Here is a 21,076-nt window from a genome sequence, read left to right as displayed (position 1 = left end):
TCTTTTGAACCCCCCCAGATTTGATGTTTATCATTCTCATACATGTTAATATTTTTACTACCCATATATATATCCCTAAAGAATACAGTGTGTTTTTTGGATATTACAAAACTTCAGGTGAAACATTCACATACTGCCGGTGGGAATGTACCATAGAATAGTTGCTTTGGAAAACTGACCATTCCTAAAAAAAATTAAACATAGAATTACCATATGACACAGCATTTCTACTCCTAGATATATACCAAATAGAAATGAAAACATAATGTCCACACAGAGATTTGTGTGTGAATGTTCATCGCAGCAGTGCATTATTTATATTAGCCAAATAATTTTTTAAAATCCAAATGTTGACTGGGCATTGTGGCTCAAACTTTTAATCTCAGCACTTTGGGATGCCGAGGCAGGTGGGTGTGATGGTGGACACCGGTAGTCCTAGCTACTCGGGAAGCTGAGGTGGGAGATCATGTGAGTCCCAGGAGATGAAGTGTGCAGTGAGTCGCGATCACACCGCTGCATACCAGCCTGGGCAACAGAATGAGACCCTGTCTCAGTAAACCAACCAATCCAGATGTTCATGAACTGGTGAATGGATAAATGTGGTATGTCTATACAATGAAATGTTATTTAGCCATAAGAAGAAATGAAGTACTGGTACATGCCACAACATGGATGACCCTTGCAAACATTATGCCAAACAACAGAAGCCAGTCAGAAAAGGACATTTATTGTATGGTCCTATGTATATGAAGAATCCAGAATAGGTAAATCTTTAGAGACAGAAAGTAGACTAGTGGTTGCCTAGGGCCGGGAATATGTGGGGAGAACCAACAGTGACTGCCAGTAGGTACAGATTTCTTTTGGAAGTGATTAAATGTTCTCAAATTAGATACTGGTGTGTGTTGTACAACTCTATGAATATAGTCAAAACATTGAATTGTACACTTAAATGTGTAAATTGTATTGATACATGAATTATAGCAATAAAGCTCTTTAAAAACTCATGTAAATATTAGAAATTCTGCTGCTGCTAGCTTTTTTGACTCAGCGTTATAAGCACAAGCAAATCATATTTTGAGATTCATACGTTTTTGTTCATGTAATTTTGTATCCCTCATTTCATATTCCATTGTATGAATTTAATATATTAATCAGTTTTCCTTTTTGCTATTAAAAACAATGCTTCAGGCTGGGTGCAGTGGCCTATAATCCCAACATTTGGGAGGCCAAGGAGGAGGATTTCTTGAGCCCAGGAGTTCAAGACCAGCCTGGGCAACATAGCAAGACTCTGTCTCTATTAAAAAAAAAAAAAAATTACAAAACCAATGCTTTATTGGACAGTTTAGTGCATATTTATTTGTATAATATGCTTTCTAATTTTTTTAAGAGCTAGGGGTCTTACTCTGTCACCCAGGCTGGAGTATAGTATCATGGAGGCATGATAATAGCTCACTGCAGCCATGAACTCATGGGCTCAAGCAGTCCTCCCTTTTCAGCTTCCCAAGTAGCTAGGATTACAGGCATTTGCCACCATGCCCGGCTAATTATAAAAAAAAATTTTTTTTTTAATTGCAGAGACAAGGTCTTACTGTGTTGCCCAGGCTGGTCTTGGACTCCTGGCCTTAAATGATACTCCTGGCTTGGCCTCCCATGCCTGGGATTACAGGCATGAGCCACCATACCCGGCCATGATGATACATTTTTAAAGCTTTCTTCCAAATTAGAATTTGATGGGATTATTGATACTTAGTAGTTTGTTTCGGAGGCATTTTGTTGCTTTACCTCAGGATATTTAATTTATTTTACACTATTTAAAATTGAAGTTAGTAGAAGTGCTTTTATCTTCTGAAGGTCATCTGTAGTTTCTTTGACAAGAGAAAAGATAGGACTTCTTAACTGTTGGGCCTTTGCTGGTATTTTAGTGTTATATGAGATGTTTCCTAATTATTGTGTGTGCTAATATATTTTATAGAAAAGGCCACAAATGAGTACAACACTACAGAAGATTGGAGTCTTATTATGGATATATGCGACAAAGTTGGAAGTACACCTAATGGGTAAGCTGTCCAGTCATGCTCAGTGAATGTTTAGGAACTTGATAACCAGTCTCTCTTTTTGTGTTGGAACTTTGAAAGGAAAATAATGAGACTTTACCACAGTTGACCCTTGAACAACACAGATTTAAACTTCAAGAGTCCACTTATACATAGGTTTTCTTTCACCTCTGCCACGCCAAAGACAACAAGACCAACCCCTCTTCAACTCAGTAATTTTCTTAATAACTTTTTTCCTCTAGCTTACCTTATTGTAAGAATACAGTATATATATGCAAAATATATGTCCACCTACTGTTTATGCTATTGGTGAGGCTTCTGGTCAAGAGTAGGCTATTAGTTGGCTGGGCATGGTGGCCCACACCTGTAATCCTAGCATTTTGGGAGGCTGAGGCAAGCAGATCATTTGAGGTCGGGACTTTGAAACCAGCCTGGCCAACATGGCAAAATGCCGTCTCTACTGAAAATATAAAAATTAGCTGGGCCTGGTGGTGGACGCCTATAATTCCAGCTACTCTGGAGGCTGAAACAGGAGAATCATTTGAACCTGGGAGGTGGAGGTTGCAGTGAACCAAGATGGCACCACTGAACTCAGCTTGGGCTGCAGAGTGAGACTCTCAAAAAAACAAAAAAAGACTAGGCTATTAGTAGTTAATGAGTAGTTTTGAGGAATCAAAAGTTTATTTTCAACTGCATGGGGGTTGGTCCCCCTAACCTTCATGTAGTTCAAGGGTCAGTTGTTTTACTTTCGGGACGTAAAAGTTGAAGCCCGAATGCTGGATTTATGGGATTAACTTCATCTGGAAGGAACAAATCGAAAAGAGTTAAAAGCTCCTGTAGTAACACATAATTAAACACTTGACACAGTGGAGAGACGTAACAATGTATAGGTGAGTTATGTAAGGAATTCCTCTGGGACTTAGATATATATGGGAACTTTTAAATAATGAAGTAGATAAATAACACAATAGATAATATAACAAATAAGTCTTCGAATAATATACATATAAATATAATAGGTAGCCTAATGAAAAAAGTGAATATGAAAAAAAGTGCTTTTGGGGAGATGTGGCAATTAGCTGAACTATGTATTAGAAATTTAAGAGTGATGAAAGCATTTGTTTTAACATTAAAGCTTTTCATAGCATATTCACGTGTTTATACTTGAACCTCTGAAAATTACATGTCTTAGATTTTTTCAAGATAAGATTTTGCTGTCTTAAAGCTAAATCTGTCTTGAAGAAGTGGAAAGATCTGGTATATGTCCCTTGTGTTGACGGATCTTTTGTGAAATGATTTGTCTCTTGATTTTGGAATATGCAACATTTGCAACATGCTTTAGTCTATGAACAAAATATTGCATAAAACCATTTTATAGATTTATTCGTTTAACAAGTGAAATTTCAGGGACTTTATTTAATATATTTTTATTTTATACTTACGTTATTTTATTTTGAGACAGAGTCTCACTCTGTCATCCAGGCTGGAGTGCAGTGGCATAATCACGGCTCACTGCAGCCTCAAACTTCTGAGCTCAAGCAATCCTCTTGCCTGAGCCTCCTGAGTAGCTAAGAGTCCAGACACATGCCGCTATGCCCAGCTAATTTTTAAATTTTTTTATAGAGATGAAATCTTACTTTGTTGTGCAGGCTGGTCTCAAATTCCTGGGCTCAAGTGATCCTCCTGCCTTGGCTTTCCAAAGTGTAGAATTACAGGTGTGAGCCATTAAATATAAAGTTATTTGGTAATCGAATACCTTATACTTCTAATGTTTGAATTAAATTTATCAACATTTAACTGTTTTTTTTTTTTTTTTTTTTTTAAGAGCAAAAGATTGCCTAAAAGCCATAATGAAAAGGGTAAATCATAAGGTTCCTCATGTTGCTCTCCAGGCACTAACTGTGAGTAGAAGGCATGTTGTTATTGACCCAAATTTCAAATGTGTTTTTATTATAGTTAATATTTCAACATTTGTATATTAATTTTTATTTTAATAGCTTCTTGGGGCATGTGTGGCAAACTGTGGAAAGATATTTCATTTAGAAGTATGTTCCCGTGATTTTGCGACAGAAGTACGTGCTGTGATTAAAAATAAGGTAAATTTTAAAAAGAGAAGAAATTTAAGTCATTAAAAAATATATAGATTGTGTGTCATTATAACTATATGTGGTATTAATGAAGTAATTATAAGTATTACAAATGAAGTCATTTTTAGATAAATTGAAATGAAATAAACTCCTTTTCTGAAATTTGATTTTTTGATTTGTAGCACCAAAAACTTCTCCCCAAAGTATATATACTGTAGATAATAGCACATCCTTTTTGAGGGCCAGTAAGTAGTCATTGCCTTAAGCATTGTCTTGTTGAATGCTCTTAACTACCCTTGGAGCATTAGATTCTTGGAAGTTAAATTCCCTTATCATTCCTATTTTATAAATGCAAAAACTGAGCCTTAGAGAAAAGTAACTTGTCCAAGGTCACGCAGCTGGTAAGTGAGATAGCCAAGATTTACATCCAGGTTAGTCTATCTCCATTCTCCAAAACATAGAGGAGATAATCCCGGAATATAAAAGATTTGTTGTCATTATAGTAAGACTTAGGAATTGGTGTTAAAAACAATAATTTTGTATGAAACAACTACATCTTAACATGTAAATAGGCATCCTTCAATTACTCAACTAGGCTAGAAATTGCTGGACTTTCGTTGATGTTCATATGATTAAAGAGAATTTTGAGAGTAATTCTCATGGTTAAATAATTTAAGTATGTATTTTAACTATAGATTTTTGTTTCTTTTCCTTTCCTTTTCCTTAAAAGGCACATCCTAAAGTATGTGAAAAACTGAAGTCTTTAATGGTGGAGTGGTCAGAAGAATTTCAGAAGGACCCTCAGTTTAGTCTAATATCTGCAACTATTAAATCTATGAAAGAGGAAGGAATTACTTTTCCTCCAGCAGGTTCTCAGGTGAGAGATTTATTCAGACCCATGGTTGACCCTCTAATATTTTGAAGGTATGTATCTTATGTAAAAACTAGGTAAAGTATGTCTTGATTATCATTTTCCACCTCTACTTCCCAAATGACTCTCTAGCATAGTACCTTAACATTTAATAGACATTCTAATTTTTATGTCTATGTCTTCCACATAACAGAACCTTGAGAAGTTAGTCAGACATAAATAATGTATTTAATGCTCCTCTAAGTCTGGAGTCATGCAAAAGGCATAGGTTTATGAGATGGCCCTTTAATTTTTTTTTTTTTTTTTTTTTTTGAGACGGAGTTTCGCTCTTGTTACCCAGGCTGGAGTGCAATGGCGCGATCTCGGCTCACCACAACCTCCGCCTCCCGGGTTCAGGCAATTCTCCTGCCCCAGCCTCCTGAGTCGCTGGGATTACAGGCACGCGCCACCATGCCCAGCCAATTTTTTGTAGTTTTAGTAGAGACGGGGTTTCACCATGTTGACCAGGATGGTCTCGATCTCTTGACCTCGTGATCCACCCGCCTCGGCCTCCCACAGTGCTGGGATTACAGGCTTGAGCCACCGTGCCCGGCCTGGCCCTTTAATTTTAAAAATGTATAGCAAATTTGAATGGTAGCTTTATACATGTGAAAAATAACTAATTTAGATGTTAAGTGGCAAATACAGGATGAGGGGAATAGACTATATGCTGTCTATCTTAATACCAAAGAGAGAGCAGTAACCACAGGTTGGGATGGTGAAGAAGATGAAGAGGTAGAATTTTGAGACTTGAATGTATTAATATTTTATTAGAGAGAAGTAAAGAAGTTATGTCAGGAGATAAGTGAAATTAACAAACTCATAGAATTGAGAGGCTCCAGACTTGTGTGTTGAAGAGTGACTATGCCTAGAGTGAATGCTTTACATATAAGTTGGATGGAACTGTAAGACTAGAAATGTATTTGCTGGGAGAGGGGATAGCTTTAGTAGAACTGGGATGAAGAGGCAGGGATGTTGACTCATGGAGTGGGCTATCTTTTTATGTCTGTGGGAGAAAAATACTGTCTCCTGGGTTTTACTCTCAGTACTTTATGCCTTCCCATTAATATTAGAATGTGGGCTTAGGAGACTATGGGAAGTACTATATTTTATTTTATTTTAGATCATAGATTAAAGAGAAAAAAGTTTTTTTTTTTTTTTTTTTTTTTTGAGATGGAGCTTCGCTCTTATTGCCCAGGCTGGAGTGCAGTGGTGCAACCTTGGCTCACTGCAACCTCTGTCTCCTAGGTTCAAGCGATTCTCCTGTGTCAGCCTCCGGAGTAGCTAGGATTACAAGTGCCCGTCACCATGCCCAGCTAATTTTTTGTATTTTTAGTAGAGACAGGGTATCACCAGGTTAGCCAGGCTGGTCTCGAACTCCTGACCTCAGGCGATCCACCTGCCTCGGCCTCCCAAAGTGCTGTGATTACAGGAATGAGCCACCACTCCCAGCTGAAAAAAGATTCTTTACAGCTGACCAGATCTAAGGGTACAAGGTAGAGTTTTGAGACAAGAGTCTTAGAAGTAGTAAAAAGGAAACATTTTCCTGTTCTGTCCTTTCTGCATATTTTTGTGAAAAATCTGTGTAAAGAACTGGTTGATGGATCAGAGTCCTGGATACCTGTCTTACATGCCATTTGTTAAATTCAAGCATGACCTTCCTTAATTCACTGCTATGCCTGGCAGACCACTGCCAGCCAGCCACAATAAGTAGTAAAAGGACTTCACACATATTCCTAGAACTCCACCTCTTTTCTCTGTCCCCACTTCTCTCTCTTCAGTAATGATCATGACTTCTTGCTGACACTTCTCATGTAGCTGCACTCCTGTAGCAGTAGAGCTCTTCTCACTAAGAGACCTTGGACAATTGAAATCAGGAATATAATCAGAAAAGAGTCATATTCTTTAATTCTATAAATATTTAAGTACTCTATGCCAAGTTTTGTTAGATTTATGCAAAATCTAAGCCAGTTTGAGCCCTGTGTGAGTTTATAATGTTTTCTTGGAAATTCTGATGTTTTTAGTATTTGAAAACGGTTACTTGAAATTATCATAAAGAACTTCACTTCTAGATCAGTCATGGTGGCTCATGCCTATAATCTTAGCACTTTGGGAGGCTGAGACAGAAGGATCACTTGAGGCTAAGAGTTCCAGATCAGCCTGGGAAACATAGTGAGCCCCTGTCTCTACAAAAAATAAAAATTAGCCAGGTGTGGTGGCATACACCTGTACTTCTGGCTGCTTCAGGAGGCTGAGGTAAGGGGATCACTTGAGCCCAGGAGTTGGAGGTTACAGTGAGCTATGACTGTGCCATGCACCCCAGCCTGGCTGACAGAGTGAGACCTTGTCTCAAAAAAGAACTTCACTTTTAAATGAAACTCAGTTGTATCAGAATTTTTAAAAATTTAGCATGTGCAAGTAATTGTAGAGCTGTATTTTGTTTGAAAAGATAGTTTGTTCATTTTACTCATGCATTTACAGACTGTGTCAGCTTCTGCCAAGAATGGTACGTCATTGAACAAAAACAAAGAGGATGAAGACATAGCTAAAGGTAAATGATCAAGCGCATGTAATTTAGTGTTGCTTAAAATATCTTTGCCAGAACATTGTTTTGAAATAAAAATGGTAATAAAACTGGTATACTTTTATTTTTCCCTCAAATCTGAAAACTAGTAGCGTCCAAAAAGTGAGGAAAACAAATGACAGGCTATCAAATGAATTTAATTCATTATCTTTTTCAATAATATATATTTGATGTGCTGCTACCTTTGGAGAGATTACATTTCACCTTTTCTTTCATGCCAAAGTTATGAGTCAAGCACAGAAATATGTTCATGGTTTATCCTATATGGAAAGCTACCCATATTATAATGTCACAATCTGTTTGCTATAAAAATAATAACTGCTGTATATGACAGACAGTGATAATAAGGAATGAACGAAAACTCTATTTTAAAAATGTCATGGTTCTCTGCCCCGCCCCACCCTCCCAAAAGTTAACTGTGGCACGTAATTAGACAAATAAAATACTTGATGTATTCTTATTAAATTTTACATTGTCATCTAATGTTTATTTTATCAAAATTAATTTTAGTTTCTTTGCATTTTAATTTTTGAAACTAGCTATTGAATTATCACTGCAAGAGCAGAAACAGCAACACACAGAAACAAAATCCTTATATCCATCTGCAGAAATTCAGTTAAATAATAAGGTTGTACGGAAAGTGAGAGCTTTATATGATTTTGAAGCTGTTGAGGACAATGAACTCACCTTTAAACATGGTGAAATAATTATTGTTTTGGATGACAGGTATGTTTTAAATCTTTATGGGAAGTTTTAAAGTATAATATTCTTAATTTAGAATCCAGAGTGTTCAGTTCCTTGACTTATAGTGTATTTAAATCATATTAGAACCTTTTCATACCTTGTTTTTTTTTCTAAAATAAAAGACAAATAATGTGAGCCTCTTATCTTGTTATATTTGATAATTTATGTTTGTTATATTTGATAATTTATGTCTTGAATGAAAGATATGTTAAATAATGTTGATGACCACAATTGGGAAACATGTAAATATTCAGTCACTTGAATAAGTGTACGTTGGCAGTTGTGTGTACCAAAATTACTGGCAGAAAAACTTTAGAAAGAATATAGCTATATACCCTTGATTAAAGCAACCAAAAGCTGTACTTGGCTCCTCCCCAATTCTTAATCTACTACTGTACTGTCTTCACAATTTCTCTACCATTTAAAGCTGTCATAAAAAATAGATCAATCTCTGTGGAGCTTAATACTGTTCTGTACTTTTAAAAGAAAATCATGAAATTTAGCAAGAGTGAGAAGTAAGCTTGGTGCTATGAACATAGATTGCAGATGTATTTGGTATCCATTATAAATAATTTAGTAAGTTATTTATAACACAGTAGTATATTTCTAGTATATTTTTAAATAAAGGGGATAAGTAATGGTTTTACTTTGCTGTGGTAAATATTTAGTGAGAAAATGTTATGTAATCTACTATGTACAATGAATAACAAATGAGGACACCGTTCTGTCTTCATAAAATCTAGAATAAAGAAAGAGAGTTAAAATTACCACATAGAAAATTGTATAGAAGGCAGGATGTGGTGAATGCCATAAAAGAGGTGCTATTGGGGCCCAGATAGCAGATTTACACTTGGTGCAAGCATCTGGCAAAGAAGACTTATCCTGGGGCTCCATTTCAGGTATGTATCTTGATTAGTTTAGATAAGACAAAATTTTGCAAGAAATTGAAGATGGGAAAAGGAATGTCTCTTAGGCAATCAGGATAGTACCATCTTCACTTAAAGAAAATTTTTTAAATAACCATTTGGAGTGGAACACCATGATCCCTGAAGGAGAATAGATAGAAATACAGATGCTTGTCAACTTACATTAGTTTACAGTTGGGAAAAATAATCAAACACGAAACCTATTTTATAATAAAGTATTGAGTATCTCATGTAACATACTGAATGCTGTATTGAAAGTAAAAACCAGAATGGTTTATGTGTACCTGAGTGTGTATCACTTTTGCACCATCGTAAGTCATGCCATCATGAGTTGGAGACTTGTCTGTAAAGGCAGAGAGAGAATGTGAGCTCTGAACACTGACAGTCTGAAGTGTCAGGCTTAGGAGTGTCTTTTAGAGTACTTACAAAAGAACTTAGTTTTACAGTTTTGATACTCTTACACAACTATGAAGTTAAAGATATTTATAAAATAGCCTGGGCACAGTGGCTCATGCCTCTAATTCTAGCACTTTGGGAGGCCGAGGTGGGCGAATCATGAGATCAGTAGTTCAAGGCCAGCCCAGCCAGTATGGTGGAACCCTGTATCTAAAAAAAATATATATATATGAAAATTAGCTGAGTGTGGTGGCATGCACCTGTAGTCCCAGCTGCTCAAGACGCTGAGGCAGAAGCCCTTGAACCTGGGAGGCAGAGGTTGCAGTGACCCAAGATTGTGGCACTGTACTCCAGCCTGGGTGACAGAGTGAGACTCCACCTCAAAAAATAAAAAAATAAAAAAAGGCCGGGCGCGGTGGCTCAAGCCTGTAATCCCAGCACTTTGGGAGGCCGAGGCGGGTGGATCACGAGGTCAAGAGATTGAGACCATCCTGGTCAACAAGGTGAAACCCCGTCTCTACTAAAAATACAAAAAATTAGCTGGGCATGGTGGCGCATGCCTGTAATCCCAGCGACTCAGGAGGATGAGGCAGGAGAATTGCCTGAACCCAGGAGGTGGAGGTTGCGGCGCCATTGCACTCCAGCCTGGGTAACAAGAGCAAAACTCCGTCTCAAAAAAAAAAAAAATAAAATAAAAAAAGATATTTATAAAATATATAGAAATAAAATGAGTAGTTTTGTCTAAGATTCTAATTTAGAGCATTGCTTTTATATAACAAAATTTTCTGAAATCAATTGCTGCTCACAAGACAATTTTTAGTTAAGATTTATTACTGTAAAAAAGAACTTTTTTTATTTGTAATTGCTAAGAGAATTCAACGTGAATATGATGGAATATGTGGTCAGTTGCTGTCATTTTGATGATAGATCACCCCAATCTTACAGTTGCCATAAGCATGCTTATGTATAAAATATTGTCATTCTAGGTGATTGGTAATCACTGGTAGGATTTTAAACACAAATGCAAACTTGTGTGCTAAAGTTAAATGACAGTCTTCCATTAAAAGGAAGTCATCCAGAAAATGACTCTATTCGTTGTTTTTATATTTTTATGGAATTTAAAGCATAAAGTTTTCACATATAGATGTCCCTTGAAAATATATCGTTCTTAGATCTTTTTAAGAGCCATTGAGCTGACAGAAAAGGTGCACATTTCCTATCTTATCTATGTATCTATTTGTTTATTTATTTATTGTAACAGAATTTTGCTCTGTCGCCCAGGCTGGAGTGCACTGGCTCACTGCAACCCCCTCCTCCCAGGTTCAAATGATTCTCCTGCCTCAGCCTCGCCAGTAGCTGGGATTACAGGCATGCGCTTCTGTGTCATTTTTATAGTTTTGGTAGAGACTGGATTTCACCTTGTTGGCCAGGCTGGTCTCAAACTCCTGATACCAGGTGATCCGTCTGCCTCAGCCTCCCAAAGTGCTGGGATTACAGGCATGAGCCTCCATGCCCGGCCCAAAGGTGCACATTTTTCATTAACAGAGTATACCAAGAAAAGCCTTTCTTTTGTTACATTTTTAGGTTTATCTTACCACTCCACGTATGTATGTATGTATGTATGTTTCCTTCCTTCCTTTCCTTTCTTTCCTTCGACAGGGTCTTACTCTGCCGCCCAGGCTGGAGTACAGTGGTGTGATCTCAGCTCACTGTAATCCCTACCTCCCAGATTCAAACGATTCTCCCGCCTCAGCCTCCCAAGTAGCTGGGAATACAGGCGTGTACCACCACATCTGGCTAGTTTTTTGTATTTTTAGTAGAGACAGGGTTTCACTATATTGGCCAGGCTGGTCTCGAACTCCTGGCCTCAAGTGATCCACCCACCTCGACCTACCAAAGTGCTGGGATTACAGGCGTAAGCCGCTGTGCCTGGCCCACTCCATGTTTTCTGTGTACCGTTTCAAATAAGTGGAATTCTTGCAGTTCCAAAAATGCCATTTTCTGCTTAGACCTCCATTGTACCTTTGGTTCTGTCTGCCTGGAAAGCCCTGCTGAAGGAGGTAAAAGCATTTAGAAAAGAAAAAGAACTTTGCTTTTCAAGGACAGTTTGCAAGGGAGTCCAGGCTTTAGAAAAGTTGCCTCCCCATATTCAAAAATAAAACAGTTATTTTAAGGAAAAGACCCCTACAAGATTACCAAGTTTTTCCAGGTTTACAATTTATATTTTCATGGTAGAGATAGCAGTTTTCTTACAAGATTATTATATCCATAAAGGACATCACTACCCCAGCCATTGTCATTGCACAAGTTAGTGAGTACTTTTTGTTAAGAAGTCAGTAGTTAAAAGGAAAGGCTCAAGTTTTCATGTACTTTAAGACCTAAAACTAAATATGTTGATGTTTTTTGTTTTATCTCAGAGTGCAGTTTTTTGTTTCTTTGTGCCTTGTTTTCTTGATTATTGATAATGGCAGGAGGGCAAAATGTCATTTTTATTTCCAAAGCCGTAATTTTCTTTTTTTCCTGGCGAGTGCCTACTTGACCTTCAAAACCTGTGTCAGATTTTATATCCCCTGAGAAGCCTTTAAACGTTTCCCTTCTTTTTAGTTCCCAGTAGAGTTAGCATTTCCCTTCTTTGAGTTATAACTCTCTGAACATATATAACAGCATTTCTCATACTGTATTTTGATATGTAACTCATCTCTTTCTAGTGCTCATAAATGAAATGATGTTTCATAGTCATAGACATTAATTCATTCCTAAGACTCATACTTAAGAATGGCTGCTCGGTAAGTCAGATTTTTGGAAAGGAATCAATAAAAGTACCGTAATTTCCAGATGCTATGATTTTCCGTTTAGAAAGTTCCGGAGTCCAATGGACAAATGATTAAAGGTGGTAGGAGTTCATCAGGGTTGTTAGATACAAGCTTAACATACAAAACTTAGTAGTATGCTTTAATCACAACTGTTTAGAAAATGTAGCAGGAAAGTAAGTCATTCTCAGTAGTAACATAAAGTATATAAGTGATCTAGAAATGAATAAGCCTAACAAAGATATGTAAGGCCTTTATGGATTAAATCATAAAATTATTTGAAAGCCATAAAAGAATATAAATAGGTATTTACATGTTATGTATTTATATAAATGTAAATGGAGAAAGATACCATGTTCATAGGGAAGAAACCTTAATATTATAAAGATTTCCTTTTTCTTACATTATTGCATAATTTCGGTGCATTTCTAGTTCAATTCCCAACAGGACTTTTTCCCCAGAGAACTTAAAAAGTAATTTAATATTAATGTGGAAATTTGAAGTTATGCAATAAATGAGAAAGAGTAACATAGAAAGGGTATTTTCTCTAGCAGGTATTAAGGTACATTAACAAGATGTAGAAAATAGATATTGGATGCTGCAACAGAATGGAATCTAGAAATAGGCTCATGAACAGATTACTGTTTGAAAGGTAGAGTATTATAAATTAGTAGAAAAAATGACGGACTGTTTAATAAATTTTGTTGTGATGAATGGCTCTTTTTATAGTACAGATAAAATTTGATCAGTTTCAGGCTGGGCGCGGTGGCTCAAGCCTGTAATCCCAGCACTTTGGGAGGCCGAGGCGGGTGGATCACGAGGTCGAGAGATCGAGACTATCCTGGTCAACATGGTGAAACCCCGTCTCTACTAAAAATACAAAAAATTAGCTGGGCATGGGGGTGCGTGCCTGTAATCCCAGCTACTCAGGAGACTGAGGCAGGAGAATTGCCTGAACCCAGGAGACGGAGGTTGCGGTGAGCCGAGACCGCGCCATTGCACTCCAGCCTGGGTCACGTGAGTGAAACTCCGTCTCAAAAAAAAAAAAAAAAAAAAAAAATTTGATCAGTTTCACATAGTATGTAAAATTTCATTCCAAATGAATTAAAAATCTAAACATGGGAGAGGGAAAAAAGAAACGCCAAAGCTACAGTTAAGTATATAGGAGGATAGGTGTTAGGAGTTCAGGGGTAGAAAAAGGTAAAAGTGTAAGCCATAAAATATTGCCAAATGTGATTGCATAGGGGGAAAAAAAACCACTGTAGAATTAAACCATAAACATATGCTAAAAGACAGTGACAGTCTAGAAGAAGGTATTTGCATAATTCAGAGAAACAGTTGCTATCCAAAATATATAAAGAACTTATACAGGTCCATGAAAAAAGACAAATGACCCAGTAGAAAAAGAAACATGGGCAAAAAATATGAACAGGCAGTTTACAGAAAAGGCAATCTGAATAGCCAGCAAACACAAGTAGATGCTTGTAAATGCATACAATGAAATATGATTTCTCAGGAGCTGCAGTGGCTCAGGCCAGTTGTCCTGGTGCTTGGGGAGGCGAGCCTACACGTTTGAGGCCAGCCTGGGCAACATAAAAACCTCTCATTCATTAAAAAAAAAAAAGAAAGAAATATGATTTCTCTCCTCTCTATCAACTATTAGTTATGAATAAGCCCAGAGAAATTGTAGCATGTATACCCTCAAGTCTAGGATGATCATTACCGTAGTCTTTATAATGGTGAAAGACTGGAATCAACCTAAATGTCCATCTTTACAGGAATGGATAAATGTGACCTTTTGTATGATGGAATTTTAATTTAAAAGCAATAAGCAAAATCTAAAAGTATTAATATATAAAATTAAAGCAGTCTGTATGAATTAGCATCTATGTCTGCCTGTTTCTATATGGAGTTGGCTATAGATATGTGTAAAAGAACAAAAAACAGACTTAACAGGAAAGCTACTGACTTTATTGTGGTACTGTGGTGAGATGGATGTGGCGTTGGGATTTGGGGTTATTAATAAAGGGCACTTAAGTGTTTTCTGTTTACTTTTTTATTTTTTAATTATTATTTTTTTTTTGAGACAGAGTCTCACTGTCTTCCAGGCTGGAGTGCAGTGGCACGATCTCAGCTTACTGTAACCTCTGCCTCCTGGGTTCAAGCAATTCTCATGCTTCAGCCTCCTGAGTAGCTGAGATTACAGGCTCCTACCACCACATCATGCTGATTTTTATATTTTTAGTAGAGACAGGGTTTTGCCATGTTGGCCAGGCTAGTGTCAAACTCCTGACCTCAGGTGATCCATCCACCTCAGCCTCTCAAAGTGCTGGGATTACCGGCATGAGCCACCAAGCCTGACCTTACTTTCTTAAAGCCCAGAATCAAATATGATGAATTGCTAATTGGTTCTAATATTTTTGTTTTTTGAGACAGAGCCTTGCTGTGTTGCCTAGGCTGGAGTGCAGTAGCAGGATCTCAGCTCACTGTAGTCTCCTCCTCCCGGGTTCAAACAATTCTTCTGCCTTAGTCTCCCAAGAAGCTGGACTACAGCATGTGCCACCACACCTGGCTAATTTTTGTATTCTTAGTAGAGATGAGGTTTCACCATGTTGGCCAGGCTGATCTCAAACTCCTGACCTCAGGTGATCCTCCTACCTTGGCCTCCCAAAGCGCTGGGATTACAGGTGGGAGTCACTGTGCTTGGTGGCTCTAAGTTTAGATACAGGGATGTGGCTATTTGTTTTACTTATACTTTTTAATATCATTTATTAAATTTAAGAAAAATGACTTAATTATATCTACATGTAAACTAATTATTCAAAGGAGGCTAAATTTAATTTTTATTTTAATTCCTCTTTGCTATTTTATGAAAATTTGGAGGAACAAATGATATTTTTTGCACTGTATTTTTAGTGATGCCAATTGGTGGAAAGGAGAAAATCACAGAGGAATAGGACTCTTCCCATCCAATTTTGTAACAACTAATTTAAACATAGAGTCTGAGGCAGGTAAGTTAAATCTTAGAGAAGGTTAGAGCTATTTAAGTTTTTTTCACTTAAATTTTATGATTTAGTTTTGGATGTAAAGTAGATTGGCATTTAACTTTTGTTTTAAATCATTTATTTATAGGCATGACAAGCTAACCTCCTTTTTAACCAAATTAAGGGGTTAATTTAACCCATGTCAATCCCAAGAATTATTTCCTTTTATTTTAAATCCTCTTGAGAGTTCCCATACATAGTTAAATGTCAGGCATAAAATAATATGTGACCATGCAGGTATTTAAATCAACCTCAGCTCTTAACTATTCTGTTCAAAGAGTGTTTTGATTCGTTATTGAACCACAGTGGCAAAGGGGTGTGGTGTGGGGATCTTGTGGTTGGCAAGTGCCGAGTATGATTACAGGGGTTAGGAGTACCCCTAAATTTTAGACCTTTCCTCACCTTGATTTGATCCTAGGGAGCCTGAAACAATAATAAAGTAATGTAATCAAGCCACTAACATTCCTGGTTCAGATCTGCTGAACCTTTAGTCAGTCTGCTCTTTAGCCATTGTCAACTATATTGAGAAAGCATGCCATTTGATATTCAGGTAGGGAGGTGGGGGGATCTGAGTGTAAAGGAACAGCTCATACTAATATTAATGATGATAATCAGAAATAGTTACTGGTTTTTGAGCACTCATTATTTGTCAGGCATTGTGCTAAGTCATTTGTACTATTGCATTTCAATCTCACAGCTGTTTCAATCCTCACTTCTGTTGCCCTGTCTTACAGATAAGGACAATGAGGCTGAGAGGTTGTGTCTCTAGTAAGTGATTGAGGCAGGATTCTAAAGTAGGTCAGTCTGGCCTTACGCTGACTCACTGAAGATTTTATCAGTGCTAATCCTTGGCAGTTCAGGAGAAAGAACTTCAAATGAAAGCATTGTTCATCATGTGTAACATTGTCTTTGTATGTGTAGAGGCATACATTCAGAAAAATGAAGTTGTGAGAGGGCGATACTTACTGATTTGAATGTAGGGTACTTTGCCATTATTTATAGTTTTATTCCTCTTATCTGACTCTCTAGGAATACTGGAGACACCTTCAAAAAAGTTTATAGACCATACTCAGGGGATTCTATGTAGCAATTTCCTTTTGGCATAGGCTGGAGACTATTGAAAGGAAAAAATATTTTGGGTTTTCAATTTATCTCTGTGTTAGGCTGACTTCTGTTTTTTTGAAAGTTAGCTAAATATTTGAAATAAATGGCTAACAGCTGGGATTTAAAGTTGTTGGGCTACGTAGGTTTTTGTTGTAATTTTATTTTTACCAAAATTTACTTTGTTAAAATAGAGTACAAAATTTACTTTGTTAAAATAGAGTTTGTGTATTTGTAAATTTTTTTTCAACCTTCTCTTCTTGAAAAATTTCTTTGTTTAGTGTTGTTTTGACTTTTTATTTTGAGACGGAATCTTACTCTGTCGCCTGGGCTGGAATGCAAGCAATTATTGTGCCTCTGCCTCCCAAGTAGCTGGGACTATAAGCACATGCCGCCACACCCAGCTAATTTTTTGTATTTTAGTAGAGATGGGGTTTCACCTTGTTGCCCAGGCTGGTCTTGAACTCCTGAGCTCAGGCAGTCCACCCTCCTCAGCCTCTCAGAGTGCTAGTATTATGGGCGTGAGCCACTGCGCCTGGCCTTGTTTTAACTGTTATTGAAGTTGGCATAAAGTAAGTTTTATTTTTTGTTCATATAGGAAATATTTTTTTAATAGAAGGGAAGAGTGTAGAAGAAACTCATAGATGTAACTGTGAAAGTAGCTATATAATAATCTGCTCTCATGTATTTATTCACCCCATTGGTAGCACTCAGTTTTCAGGAAAATGCCTAAAATGTCTGCTGCTGTTAATATTGTAGACTTATTCCACTAGAATTTTAAGTTCCATGGGGTTAGGGATTCTTTCTGTTTTATTCACTGGTATGTGTATAAATGCCTAGAACAATGCCTGGCACATAATGAGTACTAAATAAATGTTTGTGAAATAAAGGACCAAATGTATGTAATAACATATTGCTTATAACATGTGGTGAATATATAAAGGGCTTCTGTTTTTTTTTTCTTTTTTCTTGTGGACAATCATAGGCCACTTATAAATTAATGACTAAAATTACTGAAGTAAATACTGGGGAACTTAAAGTTTACTTTGTTTCTATAGCGGCTGTGGACAAATTGAATGTAATTGATGATGATGTGGAGGAAATTAAGAAATCAGAGCCTGAGCCTGTTTATATAGATGAGGTAGAGTCCTTCTTTTGTTTAATAGTTAAACTGTCAAGACAATTTAAATGTACTATCTTTGAGATTGCTTGTAAAGAGTAATTTCATATTCACTGAAGTTAAAACTCCTGAGTTTTTAAAAAATGTCCTGTTACTTTTTCAGGATAAGATGGATAGAGCCCTGCAGGTACTTCAGAGTATAGATCCAACAGATTCAAAACCAGATTCCCAAGACCTTTTGGATTTAGAAGGTACTTAATGAATATTAGATATTATTTTAATATTATGTCATATTTTAGCTATTCATAATGTCGTCAGTTTCTTCTGCCTTGTGTTTACCTTTAGAAGTTAGAAATCTCTGGTGGGTAACAGACTAGTACAGTAAAAAAGTAAAAGTATTACTTGGAAGGTATTGTCATAAACCTGTAAATCCTTTTCATAAAGGAAGTCTTTGTATTTCTTTACCACTAGTAAAATTGGCTGAAGAGTTTTGCAGTCTGAAAAAGGACAGAATTAAAAACAACAGCATATTAAATTGAGTCAAAATGTTTAAAATGTTTGTTCCTGTTTAATTTTCTGGTACTATGAATTTAAAGGACAAAATTATACATGATCATTGTTAACTTCATAACTTAGTCACTTGATGTATGTTATGATTTTTAGTCTCTAAAATATGTGAAAATAATTAAAACATGTTTTTAAAAAAATCCTTTGGCAGAAAAATCTCTGGTAAATGAACAATTATTCTTAAATCTTTTTATAGAAGAAACATCTGGTTATGAATATAGAATACAGTATTGTGCTCTTCATTGTATCAGTGTTCACATTGGGAAATACACAGTATGCTTTATCTTAAATGTCTTAAATGAACAATCTTCATATCTGATGAGCAAATGGTTACATAGTTTATACACTGTGGCTTAAGTTTGTTTTAGTTAACTAACCATAGTTTTCTAGATGTCTTTAAGATTTGGGGATAACGCCAGATTTCACAGTCTGTCAACTTAGGTACTAGTTTCAAGAAAACGTAATATTTTAATATTATTAAATATTGCTTTTGACCTTGCTTTTAGTCACATGATAGTAATATGTAGTAGTAATGCTGAATAGTAGTCTTTCTCTAGCATGAGCTTAATATCTGTGTGTTATGCATAGCATTGTATATTGGTTCTATATTGTTAAAAATTGTTCAAATTGGCTTAAAGTGGATTAAGTTTCTGTATTTGTAAGTATTTTTGTATTTACAGATATCTGCCAGCAGATGGGTCCAATGATAGATGAAAAACTTGAAGAGATTGATAGGTGAGATTTTTTGTGCACGGAATAAAAAGTATAGTTTTGGGGGGTTCACTTGTTTTTTGCAAACAGTAAAGTAGGGAAAGTTTTGTGGAACTGTACAATTCATGGAAATTGTTTTCCAGTTTCCCAAACTCTTACAAACTTATAGCAAGTTGGTGCTTTTTATTTTTTGTTTTTCTAAAAAACAAGCTCTGGTAAGTGTTTTTAAAGACAAATTTTGCATGGCTTCCTTTTCACCAGTCTGTTCCAGCATGCTTCCAGTGATGTTAGAACTGCCTGGATCAGTGATGGCTAGTATGCATACTCTCAGTATTTTCTGCATGCTGTGCCCATCGTTGCCACTGTAGTGATGGACAGCAGTTTTGGCCATCATCGTATAGTACTCTATTTCAGATTTCCTTAAAGCTGGACAGTCTTAGTGAGGATGCCCAATTTTGCTTTGTCTTATCTGATCATCTTCAGAGTGTGCTTTTACCCTAGCACACACTTTCTACTTTTCATAACAAGTTGGAGCCTAGAGTTGATCAGCTCCACTGACTTTTTCATCTTCTTTGCGGCCATTTGCCTTAGGTCCAGGATGACCCCCAACTAAGAGCAGCTGCCAAGATGGCCAGAAGCCTGGTGCTTTTTATTGAGATAACTGTCTTTTTATTTTTTCCTATGGCAAAACAGTATATTTAGAATCATGGACTCTTGCTCTTAATGCGTCAGCCTTTATTTCTAACTTGGGCTGGAATTAAAGGGATAATGGGTAGTAAAGAATAAAATGAATAGATGAGAAAATCAGAACAGGAATCCTAAGCAAGAATTGAATCCTTTTTTTTTTTTGAAACGGAGTAGCCCTCTGTTGCCCAGGCTGGAGTGCAGTGGCGCAATCTTCGTGGCTCACTGCAACCTCCATCTCTCGGGTTCAAGAAATTCTCCTGCCTCAGCCTCTTGAATAGTTAGGATTACAGGGGTGCACCACCATTCCTGGCTAATTTTTGTGTTTTTAGTAGGACAGGGTTTCACTGTGTTGGCCAGGCTGGTCTCGAACTCCTGACCTCATAATCCACCCACCTTGGCCTCCTAAAGTGCTGGGATTACAGGCGTGAACCACTGTGCCTAGCCAAGACTTTTTTTTTTTTTTTTGAGACGGAGTTTCGCTCTTGTTACCCAGGCTGTAGTGCAATGGCGCGATCTCGGCTCTCCGCAACTTCCGCCTCCTGGGTTCAGGCAATTCTTCTGCCTCAGCCTCCTGAGTAGCTGGGATTACAGGCACATGCCACCATGCCCAGCTGAATTTTTGTATTTTTAGTAGAGACGGGGTTTCACCATGCTGACCAGGATGGTCTCGTGATCCACCCGCCTCGGCCTCCCAAAGTGCTGGGATTACAGGCGTGAGCCACCGTGCCCGGCCAAGACTTGAATTCTAATGTGATAAGAAGTGGTACTTATAAAAATTTCAAATGAAAATTCTCTAGTGTTTGTGAAGCTAAATCACACCTTCTGTTCTCATTTCTGATCCTTGTATTTCTTTGTTTCTATTACCCTTTTAATTTTATCTTACATAGTTTTCTTTTTCTTTTTTTTGAGACAGAGTCTCACTCTGTCACCCAGGCTGGAGTGCAGTGGCACGATCTTGGCTCACGGCAGCCTCCACCTCCCAGGTTTAAGCAATTCTCTGCCTCAGCCTCCCAAGTAGCTGGGATTACAGGCACCCGCCACCATGCCTGGCTAATTTTTATATTTTTAGTAGAGACAGGGTTTTCTTGGCCAGGCTGGTCTTGAACTCCTGACCTCATGATCCACCCACCTCAGCCTCCCAAAGTGCTGAGATTACAGATGTGAGCCACTTTGGCCGGCCTATTTTTCTTTTTTTAAAATTATTATTGTTTTTGAAAACAGGTTCTCTGTTGCTCAGGCCCAAGGGATCCTCCTGCCTCAGGCTCCCTAGTAACTACAGGTGTGTGCCACCACACTCAGGTTTTTTTTTAAAGACAGGGTCTTAGTAAGCTGCCC

At 37.2% G+C, this 21,076-nt stretch overlaps 1 protein-coding gene and 1 pseudogene across 1 annotated transcript in view; one reads left to right on the top strand and one right to left on the bottom strand.

Moving 5' to 3' along the window:
• Positions 1-21,076, top strand: part of STAM2 (signal transducing adaptor molecule 2) — a 55,762-nt gene that overhangs the window by 22,424 nt on the left and 12,262 nt on the right. Inside the window, exons 2-11 of the mRNA XM_032286418.1 lie at positions 1,973-2,057; positions 3,880-3,955; positions 4,052-4,150; positions 4,872-5,018; positions 7,533-7,602; positions 8,175-8,361; positions 15,428-15,522; positions 17,715-17,797; positions 17,940-18,027; positions 19,024-19,078. Coding sequence (XP_032142309.1) covers positions 1,973-2,057; positions 3,880-3,955; positions 4,052-4,150; positions 4,872-5,018; positions 7,533-7,602; positions 8,175-8,361; positions 15,428-15,522; positions 17,715-17,797; positions 17,940-18,027; positions 19,024-19,078 — 985 coding nt within the window. The remainder of the gene's footprint in view (positions 1-1,972; positions 2,058-3,879; positions 3,956-4,051; positions 4,151-4,871; positions 5,019-7,532; positions 7,603-8,174; positions 8,362-15,427; positions 15,523-17,714; positions 17,798-17,939; positions 18,028-19,023; positions 19,079-21,076) is intronic.
• Positions 19,218-19,636, bottom strand: LOC116557132 (annotated as a pseudogene).

Source organism: Sapajus apella, unplaced genomic scaffold (assembly GCF_009761245.1).
Source record: "Sapajus apella isolate SASKATOON/1434 unplaced genomic scaffold, GSC_monkey_1.0 scaffold18, whole genome shotgun sequence".
NCBI classification, from domain to species: domain Eukaryota; kingdom Metazoa; phylum Chordata; class Mammalia; order Primates; family Cebidae; genus Sapajus; species Sapajus apella.
The sequence above is the reverse complement of the archived record's forward strand: the minus strand, read 5'-3'. Positions and strand labels throughout refer to the sequence as shown.